The sequence below is a fragment of the Carcharhinus amblyrhynchos genome, chromosome 3, assembly GCF_965287045.1.
Source record: "Carcharhinus amblyrhynchos chromosome 3, sCarAmb.v2.hapA, whole genome shotgun sequence".
NCBI classification, from domain to species: domain Eukaryota; kingdom Metazoa; phylum Chordata; class Chondrichthyes; order Carcharhiniformes; family Carcharhinidae; genus Carcharhinus; species Carcharhinus amblyrhynchos.
In genome coordinates this window covers 45,016,943-45,038,266 of record NC_137326.1, presented here as the reverse complement: position 1 = coordinate 45,038,266, position 21,324 = coordinate 45,016,943, and the positions used below count along the sequence as shown (strand labels likewise).

Below are 21,324 nucleotides of genomic sequence, written 5' to 3'. Positions count from 1 at the left end.
CCTTGAGTTTCTTTTCCCCTGGATCTCTGAGTACACTCAGGCTTCATCTTCCAAGCCTCAAACTTTGGAGCACAACTTCAGACCTTTGGCCACACCAAGCAGAAGCCACTGCTTCAAAGGGGTTCCTTCGCCCCAGTGATCTGCAGCATGGTGTCACCAAACTTCAGCTGCCTTCTCGGATCTTCAGGGCTTGTCTCATTCCCACTTTTCTTAAACTCTTTCTTTAACCCGGAGTCTATTTCTCTGCTCCTTTCCTGTAATTTAACTTAAGGGAACCTCTTTCTGCTCCCTATCTTTTATCCCTTACCTGACCTTTCCCTATCTCCCTCCCTAGTTTGAGATCTCTCACTGTTCCACTCACAAGGGCTACTCTGTAGGACATTTACGAGATCATGGCATTCCCTGCCAGGGCATCTGACCTGTCTTTTCGTGCAGTTCTTTCTTTCCTTCTTCTACACGGATGCTCAGGGTTGGTCCCCAGCCTGAATAAAAAACCTGAACACTGTGCATGTGAGACCATTATCCAGTGTGCATATACAGGAGGGCAACGTTCATTGGGAATCAGAGTTCCCTACCTCTGAGTAAGTATAGATTTCTTAACAGTACTGCAGGCAAGTGATGAAAAGGATTATCAGCAATGCAATCAAGTGTCACTTGCATAGCAACAACCCTGCTCTCTGATATTCAGATTAGGTTCTGCCAGGGTCACACAGCTCCTGACATTATGGCCTTGGTTCACATATGGACAAAAGAGCTGAAATGCAGATGTAACATGAGAGATACTTCCCTTGATATCAAGGCTGCATTTGACCAAATGTGGCATCAAGGAGCACTAGCAAAACTGAAGTCAAAGGGAACCAGGGGGATACTCCGCTGGTTGGGGTCCTACTTAGCACAAAGGAAGATGGTTGTTGGAGGTCAGTCTTCTCAGCTCCAGGACATCCTCAGGGGAATGCCCTCGGCCTAACCATCTTCAGCTGCTTTATCAATGACTTTCCTTCTGTCAAGGTCAGAGTGGAGATGTTCGCTAATGACTGTACATGTTATTTTGCATATACCTACAAAGTCTAAGTACAACGTTTGTTTCGCCACTAATATTTTCTTTTATGTCCTTATATCTTGTGCTGTCATTTTACAGGAACATCCATACTTTGCCTTTAAGCTCATCCTTAAGGCACGCAGCTTCTTTTGAACTCTCCACCAGACCCTTTGAATAGTTGATACCAAATTTGCATTTTCAGTGACTGTGCTTGTTTGCTCCTTAGTTTATTTGATAGCCATTTTCTGTGGTATTCTCTTGCAGAGGTTTACCAAATCACAAGGCCTGGTTAATAAATGGTTTTTCTTTCCTCAATTTTCATTAAGTCATTATCCACAAGAATTGCAGTCTCAATAGCTACTGCCACCAAATTTAACACTCACGCCAGTTCAGTAGTTTGGATACTTGAGAAACAGTGAAAGTTATTTACATCTACATGATGATAAGCTGTTATTTTCTATTCTCACCAGATTTCCACATCTGGTTAGGTGCACTGGCCATGCTAAATTCTCCCTCAGTGTACCTAAACAGATGCAGAGTGTGCCGACGATAGGATTTTCACAGTAACTTCATTGCAGTGTTAATGTAAGCCCACATGTGCCATTGGCAAATACATTTTTAAAAATTTGAATTTCAGTTTCATTTCATGGTCATGATGTTTTTGTGAGGAAGATGAGAATCTTGCTGAGAATAAGTAAATGATAGTGTGTGTGGGATTGCAAAGTTCAGAAATGAATTTATCATTCACATATAGCTTAATGCTGGCAGCCCTGAGGTTTCTGGTATCACTAGTGGCTTCTTTATTGATGAGTTTTATTAATGGAAATAAAACTCATTTATATAGCATTAAACTTTTAAACCTGATCTGTCAGATACTTGTCTCTCACAGGTTTATTGGGAAAACTTACCTTTAACTGTCAGAACTGGTAATCCAAGTTATCGTATGGTTAATACACTTCAAATTGGCTTTGTCCCTGGCGTACTCATAGACTTTTCCTTCTTGCAACCTAGAACCCACAGCAGCACCATTCAATGTCTCAGCCAGAAGCCTGTCAGCTTCAGAAGTGCAAGTTTTCTGGGAAGCTGTTCCCTGGGAGACAAGCAAAGGAAAAGTGCGGGGTTATGAGGTAAGAAAAATGAATCCTTTCATGAGCTCTGAAGGATGGAAAGAATCCGTGTAATTACTGCTAAAGTTCATGCGAATCAACAGGGCCGTATGGGAATAATTTATCTTGGAAAGTGAATCTATGATGAGTCAAGTCAAGTGATATGAACAGTAAGTGGGAAAACAAGCCAATTCATTTTGATGCAAAAAGTTATTCACCTAATGACTGTGAAAGAATGATGATATATTGTGCAGTGCAAGTTGCTTTCTTACTGTTAAATAATTGGCAAAAGGTTAGTCTGTATCATGATTAAACAAGTGAGAAGGTATCTTCAGATTCATTCCAATGTTCAGCACCATTTATGATACTTCAGATACTGAAGCAGGTTGTGTCCAAATGCAGCAAGAACTGGACAATGTCCAGGCTTGGGCTATCAAGTGGCAAGTAACATTCACACTATACAAGTGCCAGGAAATGACCATCTCCTCCAAGAGGAAATTTAATCATCACCCCTTGACATTCAGTTGTATTATCATTGCTGAATCCCTCACTATTAACATCCTAGGAGTGACCATTAGCCAGAAACTGAACAGGGACAGCCATATAAAGCTGCTGGCTACAAAGGTAGGCCACAGTCTAGGAATCCTGAAGCAAATAACTGACCTTCTGATTCCCCAAACCCAGTCGAGTATCTGCAAGTCAGGACTGTGATGGAATACCCTCCTGTCACCTGGATGAGTGCAATTCAAACAACACTCAAGAAGTTTGACACCATCTAAGAAAAAGCAGCCCACTTGATTGGCACCCCATCCAAAAAAATTAATTCCCTCCATTACTGACTTACACTAGCATCAGTGTATACCTTCTATACGACGCACTGCAGGGACACACAAGGCCCCCTAGATAGCATCTTCCAAAGCCACGGCCACTACCATTCAGAAGGACAAGGGCAGCAGATACATGGGAACACCACTACCTGTAAGTTCCTCTCCAAGCTGTACACCAGGCTGATTTGGAAATATGTTGCTGTTCCTATACTGTCTCTGGTTCAAAGTCAGGGAACTCCCTCCCTAACAGCACTGTGTGTGTACCTACATCACATGAACTGCAGCAGTTAAAGAAGGCAGCTCACCACCACCTTCTCAAGGGCAGTTAAGGATGGACAATAAATGTAGCCTAAATTCCATGTGAATTTTAAAAAATGCAATATTACTTGAGCGATTTGCCAAAGCATTGTTTGTGTCTATAATATTGCTTAATGTAACGTTCTGTATGTTTTCATGGAAAGAGCCATAAACTTAAATCTTTTGAACTCCTTCTCCCACAAATGTTTCACTTTAGTATCAAAAATTTCCATATCGAATATAAATAATATGTTGATGCAAAATTCTATTTACAATAACCTTGACCAACTTAAAGCATTTTAGATACATTAAAATAAATGTTACTGTACCCATAGGCTCTCATGGACTATGGTTAATTACAGAATTACAGCCTTTGACTTCTGGCTACTATAACAAAGATGATTTCTTGGACCTCAAATCATTACAAAATCAGTTTTTTAAAACTAGCTCTGTCATATGGTTCCTGCAATACCATAAAGCTTTGCCCCAATAGGAGTGACAATTAATGGACCTAATTGCTGTTTAATCATTTCTGAACTGCTAAAAGTCCTTTCAAATTGATAATGGGAATTATATTTTCTTCAGAATTGAGCTTTACAAGTCCAAAATGAGCATAATGAGAAAGCCCTCCATGAATCATATTTAAATCCCACCAGTCAAACTGTTCACTCATCTGCATAGCAAACACATTCTCACTGGACTGTAACAGACTCCTACATCAACTCTCATGGACACTGATGTAGATTTCTCAGAGATTCTCAACCTAGCATTTCTGGTTACTCGTCGACTGCTGGACATTAAACCATACCACTGCCCTCCACCTCTCAAAAGCATATCTAATTACAGAAATAATCACATTTTTACCAATTAAAAATCAAATAAGCACCGGCCTTAGTCTATATCTCTTTAGTATAAATTGCAGCATCTCACCTATTGTTTATTCTAATAGGGAGAAATCGCTGGGACGTGAGTCTACATGTGCAGTGGGGTATGTTATACTTCCCCAATTCAGACTTTACAAAGTAACATAGAATCATAGAATGCATTTAGTGCAGAAGGAGGCCTTCGAGCCTGCACCAACCACAATCCCACTCAGGCTCTATGCCCATAACCTCACATATTTATCCTGCTAATTCCCTGACACTAATATCAATTTAGCATGGCCAATCAACCTAACCTGCACATCTTTGGCAAACCTAAATGTAAATTTCTGCAGTATCATTTCATAATGATTTTAAAATACCCACTTTGGGCAATCACGTGTTTTCATTTCATCTCATTTCCGTTCAGGTAGCTAATATGTAACCATTGGGTGCCCATTTGGGGTTCCTTTATAGCAAACTGTCTGACGAAGAGAATTGGTTCATGGATATTATTGTCCAAAAAGTGTCACTCGGAAACAACCTATTACCTCAGCTAATGTTAGGAAGGAGTTAGAGCCAGGTTCCAGTTGCGTCCTGTGCCTTTGGGATGGGAAGGATTTCTCTACCAAATGATTGTCACTTCTCCACAGTAGTTGGACTGCACTCATCGGTACAAAGAAATTTGCTGAAAGTGCTAGGAATCACTGCAACATACAGAATCAATTGTTTACTTTTACCTAACACATTTCTTCATTTCAGATGCTGCCATTATATATTTGCTTATGGTACACCGATCAGTTGTACTGACCACGTGAATCTAACCAGCTTAGCCATTTGTGACTATTGGACAGTAATTAAATAGTAATTAAATACATTTTCAAGAGCACCCAGGACTCAGCCTTCTTTAAAGCTTTTACTATTTTGTAAAGTTTCCAGACCACTGGTATATTTTTCTTTAAAATACGTTTTACAATCATGATTTAAAAGATTAGTTGTGAACAGTGACAGAAGATTATCAGTCACTACCCCTTTCGAACATTTTGCTGTTGTGTCTAATGATGATAATGGCATCAGTGTTTGCAGCATTGTCATTAATTTTTGGCCCAGTTTTTATAATTTTCTATCAAACTCTATGTTTTGTGACAGGGTGTGGTTCTGCTTCAGATTAAATCCTATTGATTCTCTGATTCTTTGTATTTTATTCTTAAGATATGGTACTGGGCAGATGATGAGAATGAAGAGACAGCAGACAAACTGAGATCACATGGAAACAGTACTTCGGCAAGGGTCACGGGATTGAAGGGCAGCACGCTATATTACCTGATGGTTAAAGCATACAGCAGTGCTGGAACAGGACCTGCCAGCCTTCCAGTTAATGTCACTACTAGGAAACCACGTGTGTATTTCAGGAACTGAATGATAAGTTACTTCACTAGTGAAATGTTTTGTAAATGGATTTCCTTACCAAGTTGCGTCTCCCACTGAGGAGGATTGCAAGGCAGTGAAAACCTGCAATCTCCTTATTTAATCTTGTTCAAGGGGCTGAATTCACAAACGTCATTCTGATGAAGGTGCTACGTGAACGTTAATCTCACCCACCAATCCTTTCTGTTTCTACTTCTGTTTTCCAGCCTTTATAGACTTTCCTCATCAAAAATAATGATCTTCACTATGTGAGCTAAAGAAAGAAATCAAAAACTTGCAACTATATAGCACCTAGGCGGCACAGTGGTTTGTACTGCTGCCTCACAGCGCCAGGGACCCACGTTCAATTCCCGGCTTGGGTCACTGTCTGTGAGTAGCTTGCACATTCCCCCCACTTCTGCGTGGGTTTCCTCTGGGTGCTCTGATTTCCTCCCCAGTCCAAAGATGTGTGGGTTAGGTGGATTGGCCATGCTGTCAGGGGATCTAGCTAGGGTAAATGCATGGGGTTATGGGGATAGGGCCTGGGTGGCATTATGGTTGGTGCAGACTCAGTGGGCCAAATGGCTTCCTTCTGCACTGTAGGACTCTATGATCTTTCACCCCAATGTGCTTCACCCCCAATTAATTACATTTTGAAATGTTGTTACTGCTGTCTGTAGGCAAAATCCCACAAGCAGCAAAATGGATGAATGGCCAATATATGGATGTTGGCAGTGTTGGTTAAGGATAATTGTTAGCCAGAATCTTTTAAATAACATTAAGGGATTTTGTACATCAACCTGGACAGGTAGACAGCAGTTTTGCTTTTTAGTTCCAGTGCCCATAAAACACAAAGCTATTGGCACACTCAGTGCTTTTTCACTGATATGTTGACTCACTATTTCACTGTTTTGCAGCACCAAGTCAAGCACCTGGAAAAATATGGTGGGAATCAGCTAGCTCCAGAGTTGTTTTAAACTGGGATCACGTCAAAGCAATGGAAAATGAATCAGAAGTGACAGGATATAAAGTAAGTAATTCTAATAATCCATAAGTATACCAGCTGAGAGCTTGGAAAGCAGAATATTATTTCCATTATCTCAGAAAGTCCAGACTGTTCGAAAGATCCCTTGGGTGACGCCAAAAAGAACCATACATCTATCGCGATCTGTGTGTAATAAAGTCATCATCTTTAAGAAATCTCTGGCAAATCCCTTGTAAATTTCCAGCGGAATTGCTCGTTATTCATTTCACTGTTTTTTTACACTCGCCATATTTGGTACAATTTGGAAACCAGAACTTTATAGTATTTTTGTGTAGATAATTTGTCTTACTTGAGGGATAAGATAATTTGAAGAGAAATGAAACTGTATTATCCATCTCAGTGGATGTATGATCAATGATTTAACTAATTCACACCTGCACTATATATTCACCTCCTCCCAGATAGACATTCACATATATTTGCAAAAGGTCTTGAATCTTGTGAACATTCAAAAGTCCAATTTTGCTTATTGAAGCAAGTCAGTTTTTGTGTGCAATGTCCATCTCTGATCTACTTCAATCTCCTTTCATTTAATGTAAGACTTTTCTTCCCTTTTCATCAACTAAGTTCACAGTAGCACGATGGTTAGCACCGCTGCCTCACTGGGTTCGATTCCTGGTTTGGGTCCCTGTCTATGTGGAGTTAACATGTTCTCACTGTGTCTGCTTGTGTTTCCTCTGGGTGCTCCAGTTTCCTCCCACATTCCAAAAGATGTGCTGCTCAGCTGCATTGGCCATGCTAAGTGTGCCCGGACAGGCGCCGGAGTGTGGTGTCTAGGGGATTTTCACAGTAACTTCATTGCAATATTAATGTAAGCCTACTTTTGACTCTAATAAATAAATTTTAAACTTAAAGAATGGTGGAATCATAGAATCCTGACAGTGCAGGCAGAAGGCCATCGAGCCTACGTCGACAACAATCCTACACAGACCCTATCCCCGAACCCCATGTATTTACCCTACTAATCCCCCTGACATTAAGAGGAAATTTAACATGACCAATCGACCTAACCTACACATCTTTGGACTGTGGGAGGAAACCAGAGCACCCAAAGGAAACCCACGCAGTCACAGGGAGAATGTGCAAACTCTGTGCAGACAGTCACCTGAGGCTGCAATTGAACCTGTGTCTTTCATGCTGTGAGGCAGCAGTGCTAACCACTGTGCCACCGTGCTGCCCCATAGCTAAGTAATTCCTATTCCACTTTTGATGGCTGTTAGAAATTCGATTTAAAGTGAACCAGGTGGATTTTCCTGACAATTGACAATAGTTTCATAGTCATTAGTAAGTTCTTAATTCCAGATATTTTTTATTGAATTCAAATTCCATCATCTACTGTGGCAGGATTTCGCCTTGGCTCCCCAGAGCATTAGCTGAGTTTCTGGACTTAATAGTCTAGTGACAATACCACTAGGCCATCGCCTCCTCAAGTTCAGCTATCGTTCAGGATATGAATGTTAACACAAACAGAACTACATTATTGAAACAGAATAGCTGCAGGCACTTGAGTATGTAATTGGCTAATGCAGTGGTTTGTAACTAGGGGCTCCCGAGAAGGTCTCATGGGGTCTTTAGTGGCTCTCTGTGTCAATTGCTCAGGAAATCTGAAGCCAGTTTAATGTCAGTTTTCAATGTTTACAATAACCAGAACACAAGGTTTTACCTTCCAATGATCAGTGCGGCATCATTTTAGCCCCAACCTCACACAGGACAAGAGAAGCTGGAAATTGCAGCTTTGCCTCACGGGTTCATGGTTATTGGTCTGTCAAGTTGATAAGGATACCGCATGCAGCTTCATTAAGCACATTTGTCCTGCACAAGAGGTGAAGCAAGAGCTGGCACGACTATCAAAACCATCAATCTCAGCAACAGTTTTATCAGTTCTGGAGACATTTTACAACCTTAGTGATAGTCTACCAACTTCAGTATAAATATACCAACCTCAGTGATAATTTATTAACCTCAGCAGTAACCTAGAAAGACAAGAGTAACAGGCAGATGGCAACCTGCAAGTCATGTACCAGCCTGACTTGGGAATATGTTGTGTTGCTTCACTGTTGCTGGGTCAATGTAACGCCCTCCCTAAAAACACTGTGGGTGTGTCAACACCACATGGACTACAACAGCTCTAGATGACTGCTCACCATCCCCTTTGCAAGGGCATTTATGGATGGGCAATAAACCCTGGACTTGCCAGTGATGCACACACCCCATGAATGAATAAAAGAAAAGTGACAACTCTGTTAACTTCAGTACTATTCTATCAATCTCTATAACATTCACTAACAAATAGTCTACAGAGACTTTGAGTTAGACTTTTTAATTCTGAAGCTAAATCTGCAGTATCTATTTTCAGAGGTAAAACAATTGTGAAATACTCAGCACATTAGGCAGTTTCGAAGAAATTAGCTTTGTCTCTTTCATGCCATGTGCTATTTTCCGAATAATTCTAACCTGTGACATTTTATCAAATGCCTGGACGTGTTGACACTTTTAGTAAGTAAATGAATGATTGTAATTTAAGCTAAATAAATGGTCAATAACTTGTGGCATTAGTGTACACCACAACTGTAAATCATTTCTCTGATGCTGCCACAGTGTCTCCCCAAGTAGAATGCAGCAATGAATAACAATTTACAAGCTGTTGTTGGTTTTGCTTTCGCAATACTCTCTCCTGACAAAAATACTTTGGAATAGAATCTACTAAAGGTGGCATGGTCAACATCAGCCAGCTCACTCACCTACAAACACATGCACACGCACTCTCACATACACTCTCGCACTCACACACACACTCTTGCACGCTTGCGCGCACGCGCACACACACACACACACACTTTCTCACACACACGCTCCCACGCACACTCTCACACACATGACCTCACACACACACACACTGTCATACATGCTGGCACTCACATGCTCTCACTCACACACTCTCACACACACAGACACATTCTCACACACATTGTCTCTCTCAAGCACACACACACACAAATTCTCTCACATGCGCTCATACATGTGCACTCACACATACGCACTCACACACGTATGCACACACAATGCACATTCACACCATACACACGCAATGCAGACACACAATGTACATGCATGCACAAACACATCTTTGCATCCATAGGAACCAACGAATACCACTTCACTGCTGCAGGATTGGATAGCAGTAGACACTGATTGAAAGCTAAAATAGAACAATATAAAATAATTCTGGTACCTGCACAGGATTTCAAATTAGCAACGCTCAAAGAGGGTCTGAATCTGTCAACTATGGCCGTGCTGACATTTCTAAAAACCTTGTGTAGCTCAGAAATCTGGTCAGAAATTGTACCAAATATTTGAAAAACTGACCCGTACAATCTGGTTTTTTTTTGAGAAGAACATTCAATTGTGATTTTTAGAAATGACCTTGATGAGGAAGTGGAGGGATGGGTTGGTAAGTTTGCTGATGACACGAAGGTTGGAGGTGTTGTAGATAGTTTGGAGGGATGTTGCAATGAGACATAGATAGGATGCAAGACTGGGCAGAGAAGTGGCAAATGGACTTCAACCCAGATAAATGTGTGGTAGTTCATTTTGGCAGGTCAAATGGGATGAAGGAATATAATATTAAGGGTAAGACTCTTAGCAGTGTGGAAGATCAAAAAGATCTTGGAGTCTGGATTCATAGGACTCTCAAATCGGCTTCACAGGTAGAGGATGTGGTTAAGAAGGCGTATGGGGTACTGGCCTTCATTAATCGAGGAATTGAGTTTAGGAGTTGGGAGATAATGCTGCAGCTGTATAAGACCCTGGTCAGACCCCACTTGGAGTACTGTGCTCAGTTCTGGTCGCCTCATTACAGGAAGGATGTGGAAGCCGTAGAAAGGGTGCAAAGGAGATTTACAAGGATGTTGCCTGGATTGGGTGGCATGCCTTATGAGGATAGGTTGAGAGAGCTTGGGTCTTTTCTCCTTAGAGAGACGAAGGATGAGAGGTGACCTGATAGAGGTGTACAAGATGTTGAGAGGTATTGATCAAGTAGATTCTCAGAGGTTTTTTCCCAGGGCTGAAATGGCTGCTACAAGAGGACACAGGTTTAAGGTGCTGGGGAGTAGGTACAGAGGAGATGTCAGGGGTTAATTTTTCACTGAGAGGGTGGTGGGTGTGTAGAATCGGCTGCCGGCAGTGGTGGTGGAGGTGGATTCGATAGGGTCTTTTAAGAGACTTCTGGGTGAGTACATGGGACTTCATAAGATAGAGGGTTATAGATAAGCCTAGTAGGTAGAGATATGTGCAGCGCAACTTGTGGGCTGATGGGCCTGTTTGTGCCGTAGTTTTTCTGTGTTCTATGTTCTAATTGAGAAATAGCAGACTGTTGAAACAAAAAAAATCTCCTGAAAAAGCATTAGCAAACATTTGATATTCACTTTGATGTGAACCTCAGAAAAGAACATCATTATAACAAAACTACGTGGCTTTGTATAACTGTGCTAAAAGCAGCTAAAATGCTCTCCATTTCCCAGCTCCTGAATTTGTACTTGAGCTAATTGTTAAACCAACTAACAGAAGCCAAATAAATTAAGAGCACATGGGAAAATGTAACACTGGTGTCATTAGAAGTTATTGCAATTGGAGCTGAGGTGCAATACTAGGCAATGCAAAGACCTTGGAGTTAATGGGAAAACATGATGCCAATATTAGATGTCAGAAATTGAGTACCTTTTCTTCCCTGTCACAATCATCTGTGATGTTAATGAACAGGAAAAAAAATGGTCTTAAAAAATTGTTCGGCTGTTACATTGGAAGGTTCTTGAGATTTAAGTGCATCAGGGAATGATCAGAGAACTTTACCTGGAGGTGCTCCAGGCTGGCACTCCGTGCAACTTTTGGTAAAATATTTCATTCCTCAGTGTAAATATTCTTCATCTGAGCAAACACAAAATTTACCAAAACATTTAAAAGAAATGTGCACACACCTGGAGTTGTCTGAATTGTGACATCTCCCAGATTGAGGAATGCATACACTGATGACAGGTCATCAGGCTTCATCAGTCTTAGACTGTGCTTACTTCCAAACACAGTCTGAATATTCCTAAACCTCAGCAGAGTTTAAAAATAACAATCGGAAGGGGATTACTTTTATTGTTTTTAATGGTAAGATTACACTGCCTCTTCAAGAAAATTTGGAAACATGTTTCTTTTCTTGCTGTGCAGCTTTAGAGTTCCCATCTCAGTGGGCTTTTAGCTTTTACTTCTCAAATCTCCGTACGTGAATGTGGAACCAAAGCCCTGAGCCTAGTTTAAGAATGTTGGTGCAAGTTTCGTAAGGAACTCTCCCAAGCATTTGCTGTTACTCTGGTGAAGACAGCAAGAAGCCTCACAACACCAGGTTAAAGTCCAACAGGTTTATTAGGTGGTAAACACCACTAACTTTCGGAACGCTGTTCCTTGGTCAAGTGAATGGAAAGTTCTGATCAGAAACAGGGCATATAAAGGCACACACAGTTTACAGAATACTGATTAGAATGCGAGTCTTTACAGCTAATCAAGTCTTAAAGGTGCAGACAATGTGAGTAGAGATAGCATTATGCATAGGTTAAAGAGATGTGTATTGTCTCCAGACAGGACAGTAAGTGAGATGTTGCAAGTTCAGGCAAGTCATGGGGGTTACAGATGGTGTAGCATGAACCCAAGATCCCAGTTCTGGCTGTCCTCATGTGTGTGGAACTCTTAAGTTTGGGTAATCATTCTCCAAGGTGGCCTTCACCACACATGACAGTGCAAAGTTGCTGAGCAGAGACTGATCGCCAAGTTCCGCATGCATGAGGACGACCTCAATTGGGATCTTGGGTTCATGCCACACTATCTGTAACCCCCATGACTTGCCTGAACCTGCAACATCTCACTTACTGTCCTGTCTGGAGACAATACACATCTCTTTAACCTATGCTTAATGCTATCTCCACTCACATTGTCTGCATCTTTAAGACTTGAATAGCAGATTAGCTGTCAAGACTCACATTCTAATCAGTATTCTGTAAACTGTGTGTGCCTTTATATGCACCGTTTCTGATCAGAACTCTCCACTCACCTGACAGAGGAACTGTGTTTCAAAAGCTTGTGAGTTTACTATCAAATAAACTGGTTGGACTTTAACCTGGTGTTGTGAGACTTCTTACTGTGTTTACCCCAGTCCAACTCTGGCGTCTCCACATCATGACTTTGGTGAAGAGCCATGGTAATCCTTAAAATGAAACAACACCCATGCTGACCCAGATTTCGTGGTTGGCAGCAAAAGAATGGTGCTCGCCATTCACCTCAATGATAGCCATCCACGAAGCATTGTTGAACTTCTGAATGGTGACTTGCTTCAGTCCAGTGTCTGATCCAGTCCAGAGTCCTCTACAGGGGTTCTATGTCAATGCTGAGCAGAACAAGAAACAGTGAGGCTCCTGAAGCAGCCACATGCAAGAGCAAATTTTAACTCTGTGAGTGAATGGGTTTTGAGTGAGTTCAAATCTTGCTCGCAGAGACTAAACAAAAAATAAAACTTGTGTTCAAATCATATACAGGAAGCAAAATAAAGATTGGGGAAGATAGATCGGATTAAAATGAGAGATAAAATAGCCAAAAATGTAAATACTGATTTTTCTTGAAAAGTCCCCAGCACTCGTTAACTTTTGAAGAAATGAAATGCCACATCTATGAAACTAAATTTTCAGGGCAAGAAAGGTTGCGGGACAATAAATATCAGATATCAAGCTGCTTAATAATTCACACTTTTGTGAATGTGCCAGGACTAACTTTTTCCGACATCTTTACTGGGAAACTAGTAGATTTGTACAGCAAGTTCATTCCATCGCCTTGATTTCACTGTCCAGAGCTTTGGAGAAGTGGATTATCTCTGACAGCATTCTTCGGATTTTCATGTAATAGTGAGCAATCTTAGTCTTGCCCTTCTTATTTACATAAAATCCAGGTTGCTGTTTCTGTCAGAGCTGAGTCGAGGTTTACTCAGTAGCTGTGTGACTAGCCTGAGAGCCATGATTGTCCCATTGCCTGGTTATAATCTTGAGTGCAAAATCTGTGAAGAACTGATCATAGCGCAAATCTAGAACGGATGTCTTCAAATCTCCCATTGGAGTAAGACCACCTCTTCATTGAAAGTAATGGGTTGGAGGTGGTTATGGTTGTGACGGTGGGGGTGGAGGGGGGATGGAAGTAGGTAGTCAGTTCCATGCCCTAATTTCTACTTAGAAAATAGCAACGCCCAGCATATGATGAAGACTAGTGCCCATTATTATATGTATATAGTTAGGGTACCAGAGCAGAAACCCCAAAGTATGTTATGGAGCCCAATGAGACCTCAACAGATTTTGTAATTTTGGCGTTAGTGTGAAGATGAGGTCTTTCACTCAGGGTGTGATTCTATTGCTACACTAGGAAGCTTTTGTCAAAATAAACAATTTAATAATACAATTTAACTATAATGAATTAATTAGCTTAACTTTTACTGATGGAAATACTTCAACATCACAAAATACAACTCTTAACTGCTAACCAATTTCTATTAGTTCCAATTCAAGCAATATTCCTCTTGCTTGATTTAAATTGCTCTTCAAAAACAGTTAGCAAACAACACAGGCTTACATGTTTTTATTTGTTAACAGTCCTAGAGCCTTTTAAACTCCTCTGGGGAGAGAGAGAGACAGACAGACAGACAGAGAAACACCTGTCTTATGTCAGTCCCAAACAACAACCTCCAGACAGAAAGAGAGAGACATAGACAGAAAGCCACCCCTTGCTTCTTTCCAGACCAGGGAGAAACTGACTATTTTAAACTAAAAGAGAACTATGTGTTTTTCCTGCAAGTTTAGTTCCACCCATTCACATGACTCCATCTCTGTCAATCAATCTAAACCCTACTCTGAAACCCCAGGAGATAAACCAAAATAAACAAAAATGCATTAACTCAGGTTAAAACAAACATCCCCAACTAAATTTGATCATTAGCCTGCATACTCAGCATTTGAGCTGCCTGGTGCAGACAAATCAGTACCGTGCAAAACAAATGATTTTTAAACATGCTCCTGTTAAGAAACATGATAAAAATATATTTCTTAAAGGCACGGTATGATCACAATATAAAAAGGGAAGAATTATGCACAGATCATGGCTTTCCCAGACAGAAACAAGAAAACCTGGTAATATCCAAGTCACTGAAGCCTAGAGTTGACATAACAAAGGATTATTTTTGTTCTCCTGGATTATTTTCACAGTAACTCCATTGCAATGTTAATATAAGCCTACTTGTGATACTTATAAACAAATCAAGATAAGCTATTCAATTAATATAACAATTCAAAGTAACGAAACTAACAATGTTAGCCTACAAAGATTTAAAAAATGCCAAACATCAAATCCAATGAGAATGTATTCTTCAAGTAACCAATTAAATCTTATTGATTGATATCAACATTATCTGGGCATCATGATGCCTGGAGTGGCAGAGTGGGCCTGAGTGAGATGCACATTCTAGAGTTGGTACAATGGACCGAATGGCCTCCTTTTGCACTGGAGGGATTTTATGATACATAATATCCATGTAATATCCATTATCTACCTTGTTACAGGAGAAACAGAAAATCTGAATGCTACATGCACCTCAATCATTTTCAGTTACCTGTTAGTCCTTTGCTTTAGTTTTCTGAATAACGCTTGTCTCTATGCTCCACTTTTACAGGTTTTATACAGAAATAACAGACAGAGCAGCACAAAGGTGATAGAAACCAATAACACGTCTGTGGAGCTTCTACTTCCCGATGATGCTGATTATATTATTGAAGTGAAGACTTTCAGTGATGGTGGTGACGGAATTAGCAGTGCTCAAATCAGAATCCCAAGAATGTCATGTAAGTTTTTTAATAAGATTTGATGCAGAAACTAAGTTTTTGGTGTGATAGCAAACAGATCTATTCCTATCTGCTTTTTGTTCTGGTGCAGATTGATCTGTGTTGCAGCGATGTTCATTTTGTAACAGTTACATTATTTAAAAAGGTGCATTTGGAATTGTGTTATAAAACCATCACTTGACAAATGAAGAGTGAAAATATACTGTCACTCCCTGATTGAAAGAGGTTTGCGCAGTCTGAACCCAGTTTGTAATGTGATGTCAATTGATAAGTTACAAGGTTCAATCAGAAAGATAAAATACTGGAAATCTGAAATAAAGCTGAAAGTGCTGGAAAAACTCAGCCAAATTGGTAGCACATGGAGAGACAAACTAAAGGTGGAATCCCCCCGCTCCCCACCACCAGCACCCCCAAACCTATCCCCCCCCGCATCCCCCCCCCCCACCCACCTGCCGTGGCACTTTTCCTGGCAGCGGGAGTGGCCTCGCCTTTGGCTACCAGAGGGATCTTCCAGTCCCACTGATATCTATGTCATTTTGCATGGCTCACCCGTCTCATTAGGGGAGGGAGTGGTGTTCACCTTTCACAGAATGGTGGTGGTGAGGGGAGGGGAGGTGGTGGTCACCTTTTCACAGAACCAGCAGGAAAGGCCAGAAAATCCTGCCCAGAATTAACGTTTTGAGTCAAGTACGAAGAAGAGTCTTCATGTTTTATCTAAATTAGAGAGACCCTGTTGTGAGAGAGAGGGGGAAAAATGAGTGAGTGAGCCTCAGTTACCCACGTCCCCACAAATCAACACATAACTCTCACCCGCTATCACAGTGGATGCAGGTGAGTGAGTAAACGCCCTGAGTGTGAGAATTAGCCAGATACACACACTCTCACATTCTATTGTTAATCTTTATTAATTTTTTTTTCAATTATCAATTTATTGCTTTGGCATTGCTTTATTTTTGCTCAGAAAGTTGTTTTCTTTCTTCATACTTAACTGTTTTTTGAAACGTATGTTTCTCTGTCTGCTCATTGACCCTTTAAGAAAAAAAATGAAATTTTCTCCCCTCGCCCTCATATAAAGTTTAGACAAATCTAAGGTAGATGGAGAAAAACTGTTCTATTTGACAGAGAGGTCAAGAATCAAGCGACACCGATTTAAAGCACAGTAATCGACAAAGAGGCAACAAGGGAATGCATTTTTCAATCCAGTGAGTGGTCAGGTGAGCTGACCTAGAATGTGGGGAGGTTGATTCAGTTGTGGCTTTCAAAAGAAAATTGAATAAGCAAATGAAGATTAAAGAAAGAATCAAGGCTATAGGAAAACAGCAAGGGAATTAAACAAACTGAATTGATCTTGAAGCAAGCCGCATTCTACGGGCCCCAAGTTCAGTTTCTTCACTGTAACCACTCGATGCTTCTATATACAAATGGTTGATATTGACCTAGTGCTTTCTCAGTCATCATACTTTCTTTATACACTGTAAATCCAGTTTAAATGAGCCAACGTTGCTCCAAGGTGACCGGCATCATTATGGGACTGCTATGTAAATGGGGTATGGGAAGGAATTAGATGTAATTCATAAAATTATTAAGTAAATCAGCTGAATTAAATCTGGACTGTCATTACTGAACATCTTTTAAGTCTTTCTTAATGATATCATTTTGTCTGCAGGATGGGGTCAGGTTGAGTGTAGCTGTGAAGGTCCCTGGGGCACCATACTAAATTATCTCATTTTTTCTTATCTGTATTAATGACTGCATCTGTGTACAGCTGAGTTCAATTGGGCAATGATATTCCACTCTTCAAAGGAAACTGCCCTTAATAATCAATGGAATTGATAACAAGGTATGAACAGATTATGTAACTTCACCAATTGTTGCAAAACTACGGATCATGAATTTCAAATTAACATCCCCCCAACATGATAATTTTGGCAGGGTGTTTTGTTGCATACAAGGATGTAGACTGCCGTTGAAATAGTTCATTAAACACATATGAATTATTTTTGAATATTTTAGTTATATGCATATGTATAGATGTAGATATTGTTGTCCATCCTAAGTTGCCTTCGGAAGGTGTTTAGTGGGTCACCTTCTGGAACCACTGCTGTGAGTATGGTAGCAGCTGAGTAGCTGTCATCTTCAGACTACAGGTGGATCAAAGTCCCACTGTAGGTCTGGCTGGGTAAAGGTCGCTTTGCAAGTTAGCTGTCAATAGCCACATGTGCGTGCAAACTGGTCCACTCATGTATAGAAATCCAATGATGTGCAAACATAAGTTTAAGAGGCACATCGCCAACTCATTTTCCTTTCTAATTAAAATATTGCTATATTCTCTTAGTTTGTGGATTCCATAGCTCCCACACATCACTTAGAAAGCACGTTGCTCGGAAGATCTTGCTCACAAGCATTTTATTGACACTTGGAAAAAGTGCTGAAGTATTTTACAAGGAGTGACAGAGATAATCCAGAAACTTCAACTCACTTTAATGATTTCTGTCATCTCACAGTTTCTAAGCACTGTGAGTTTATGTTCTAAAGACTGAACCAAGACAGGAAAGAAAACTGTTGCATTGCAATACTGAGCTCACTAAATCTAGCAGTTTATCAAAGGGTCAGAATCCTCCCTTAAAATGTTTGCATGTTCTGTCATGTTCTCAAATCCTCAAAGTTTAAGAATGATCAATCAATTAATGACATTGCAGAATTAAATATGATTTTGTAAAGTACTGATAGCTATTTTAATTTGGATGCATGGTACATAGTTCTTCAAAGTAAATGAGCTGGGTTCAAGTTTCACATTGCCTCCTATAAAGATGGTAGCTGTGAATACAACAACGCATGTATGACATTGGCAGTAAATGCAGCCAAAAAAAGTAACAGCACACATGCGAACATTGGAGAGTGGCATAAACCATGCTTTGTCACTGTATGGAATATCTGGGCCATTGTTTCTTTGTGGAGGAATTATATGAAACAAAACATAAATATTTTAATTTTTAAAAATTGAGTTTAAACAAAAAGCTGGAGGGAATTGCTGAAAAACAAAGAAACACAATACTGTTGTGTAATGGTGGCCACATCTTGGCTAATTGTAAGCTTAGCTTTAATGGAATGATCAGTTCAATTTTTCGTCTTGCGGCAATGTCATTTCGGTGATGTTTTTAAGTAAAAGTTTTCTCCTTTGTGGCTGCCCAGTTGTTTTGTGACCAATTTGTACATGTATCCCCCATAGACTGCTATGGTTAGCTCAGGATGTTCGTCATTCCCAGTTGACTTGATTTTATAGTTTTGTTATTGAGAATACAGTCGTATTTTCTCCAAGTTTCCTGGATTGTATGGCTGTAATCATTTTGCGGTATGACCAGATTACTGAAATGTTGTCATGTTGTGTGTGATGCTATGTCTTGCACATCATGTCACATCACAGAGTAAATTTTTATTCAGTTGATGAAAATCAAGCAGGTTCCAAATAGTCAGCTCCATCACTCTTGCAAGTTGAAAAATGCTACCAAATGCCATTATCATTTGTGGCATTGGAGCTGTATGCAAATATAAAAACTGGAATTATTAACAATTTACAACATAACATGAAAATCTGACTTAAAAAAGAAATGCTGCACTTATATTCCCACACCAAATTGTCTGCTAATTTTATTACAGAATTGCTTATCAACAATTCGTATTTTAAAGGTTTATATTTTAACAATAGTTTGTTTTAAATACAATCTGAATAATCCAAAATATTCTCTGTATTTTCCTGCGACATCACCTTTGTACTTATTTGCGCACTGCCTGTGTTTCCTCAAAATAAAAAATTAATATCATGTGAGATTTAAACAGAGTAAGAAGGGCGATGTGAACAGTCTAGTATATGATGGACATGTTTGTTTTCTCAAAGAGAAAAAATGGTCTTGGAATTGAGTCAAAAATCTTCAAGGTGTGATAGAATAACAAAAATGCACTGTGTCTGTATTATCTTGCCAAGTTCAAGCTGAGCTCGACAGCTAACAGGCTTGATCTCATCCTATAGCCATTCATCCTACCTTCAGTTTACCAGAAAAGTACATACGCACGACTGACCCTGAGATGAAAATAAAATATCCAGGCTGATCAATGTATTCTTAGTGCACTCCACCTTCAGTGAGCTTATATTCTTGGTTGATTAATGCTTGATCTGAGGCAGCTGTGCACAGATCAAGGGCTGATAGATGACAGGCAAAGGCTAGTTACTTCAAGGCAAGGGAAACTCCATTTCTAGTCATACCAAACAATGTTTCTCAATGGACAATAAACAAATCTGTGAATTTGAATCAACATTAATATAAATCAAACTTTACTTTGCATGGTCCACTTAAAATGCTGTCAGTGCGAACCTAAATACAGAAACATAGAAACATGAAGCAGGAATAGGCCATTTGGATGTTTGAGCCTGCTCCATCATTCATTTTGATCATGGCTGATCATCAAATTCAATATCCTGATTCCCCCCCTCCCTCCATATCCCTTGATCCCTTTAACCCCAAGAGCCTTATCTAATTTCTTCTTGAAATTGGCCTCAATTACATTCTGTGGTCGTGAATTCCACATATTCACCACCCTCTGGGTGAAGCAATTTCTCCTCACCTCAGTTCTAAAAGATTTACCCCTTATCCTCAAACTGTGACCTCTAGTTCTGGACTCCCCCACCTTTGGGAACATTCTGAATCCACCCTATCTAACCCTGTTGGAATTTTATAAGTTTCTATGAGATCCCTTCTCACTCTTCTAAACTCCAGTGAATATAATTGTAACCAGCTTAGTCTGTCTTCATATAACAGACCTGTCATCCCAGGAATCAGCCTGGTAAACCTTTGCTGTGCACCCTCTATTGCAAGGATATCCTTCCTCAGATAAGGACACTGAAACTGCATACAGTACTACAGGTGTGGCCTCACCAATATCATGTACAATTGCAGCAAACATCCCTATCCCGATACTCAAATTCTATTGCCATGAAGACCAACATACCATTTGCCTTCTATACTGCCTGCTTACCTGCGCACTTACTTCCAGCAACTAATGCATGACCAATGATCTCTGTTCAGTTTCACTGGCCATGGAGTTGAAGAAACCCCAGAAATTCATTTTTAAATTACTCTTCAGGGGCAGCAGGATAATCTGGGCCACTATTGTTCCCCCTTCCCACTCCACAGCCATCCCCTCCGTGACTTCTCTGCTGGCCAGATCAACCCAAAACATAGAGTAAAGGAGGTTGATTTAATCTTGGAAACTCCTACATTTCTACTGTCCTCAGGCATTGAAAACAATGTAGAATGAGGCATTTCTAATTGGGATGTGATGTGCCATCAGGGAAATTTCATATATATAAAAAAATCCTTCATTTCATGACTGAAATAGTTGCATATTGTTAACTGTCTGGAAGTAATTGAAGTCAAAGGGGTTTAAACAACATTGTCTTCTGATGTGATCGTTATTTTACTTGATTAACTTAGCTGAGAGATCCCAAAGGAACTCGCGCTGCAGAAGAAAAGCGCCAAATCTAATTCAAGGCAGAATGTAATGCCCTCCACTATAGTAAGACTGATTGAAGGAGCATTTAATCAGGTGGGAGGGTTGGGGGTAGAGATCCCACCTCTGTCCTGATTAAGTCCATGGCAAGAAGATGTATGGATGACCTTCCACCCCTGTCGCAATTGAAGTCCCTAATTGTATTATCATCCCACCACCATTGATATTCACCCAGCAAGACAGGCAAGGGACTTGCCATACAGGGAAGTTGAAAAACAAACACTATCCCAATTGGAGTGTTTTGCAGCCTCCTGGGCAGGCTCTTGATT

At 40.3% G+C, this 21,324-nt stretch overlaps 1 protein-coding gene across 7 annotated transcripts in view; it reads left to right on the top strand.

Annotated features, from left to right (window-relative positions):
- Positions 1–21,324, top strand: part of LOC145339265 (contactin-4-like) — a 2,278,868-nt gene that overhangs the window by 2,152,069 nt on the left and 105,475 nt on the right. For all 7 annotated transcript variants that reach the window (XM_080183699.1, XM_080183724.1, XM_080183676.1 and 4 more), the window contains 4 exons: positions 2,051–2,166; positions 5,342–5,528; positions 6,454–6,566; positions 15,322–15,490. In XM_080183699.1, coding sequence (XP_080039825.1) covers positions 2,051–2,166; positions 5,342–5,528; positions 6,454–6,566; positions 15,322–15,490 — 585 coding nt within the window. The remainder of the gene's footprint in view (positions 1–2,050; positions 2,167–5,341; positions 5,529–6,453; positions 6,567–15,321; positions 15,491–21,324) is intronic.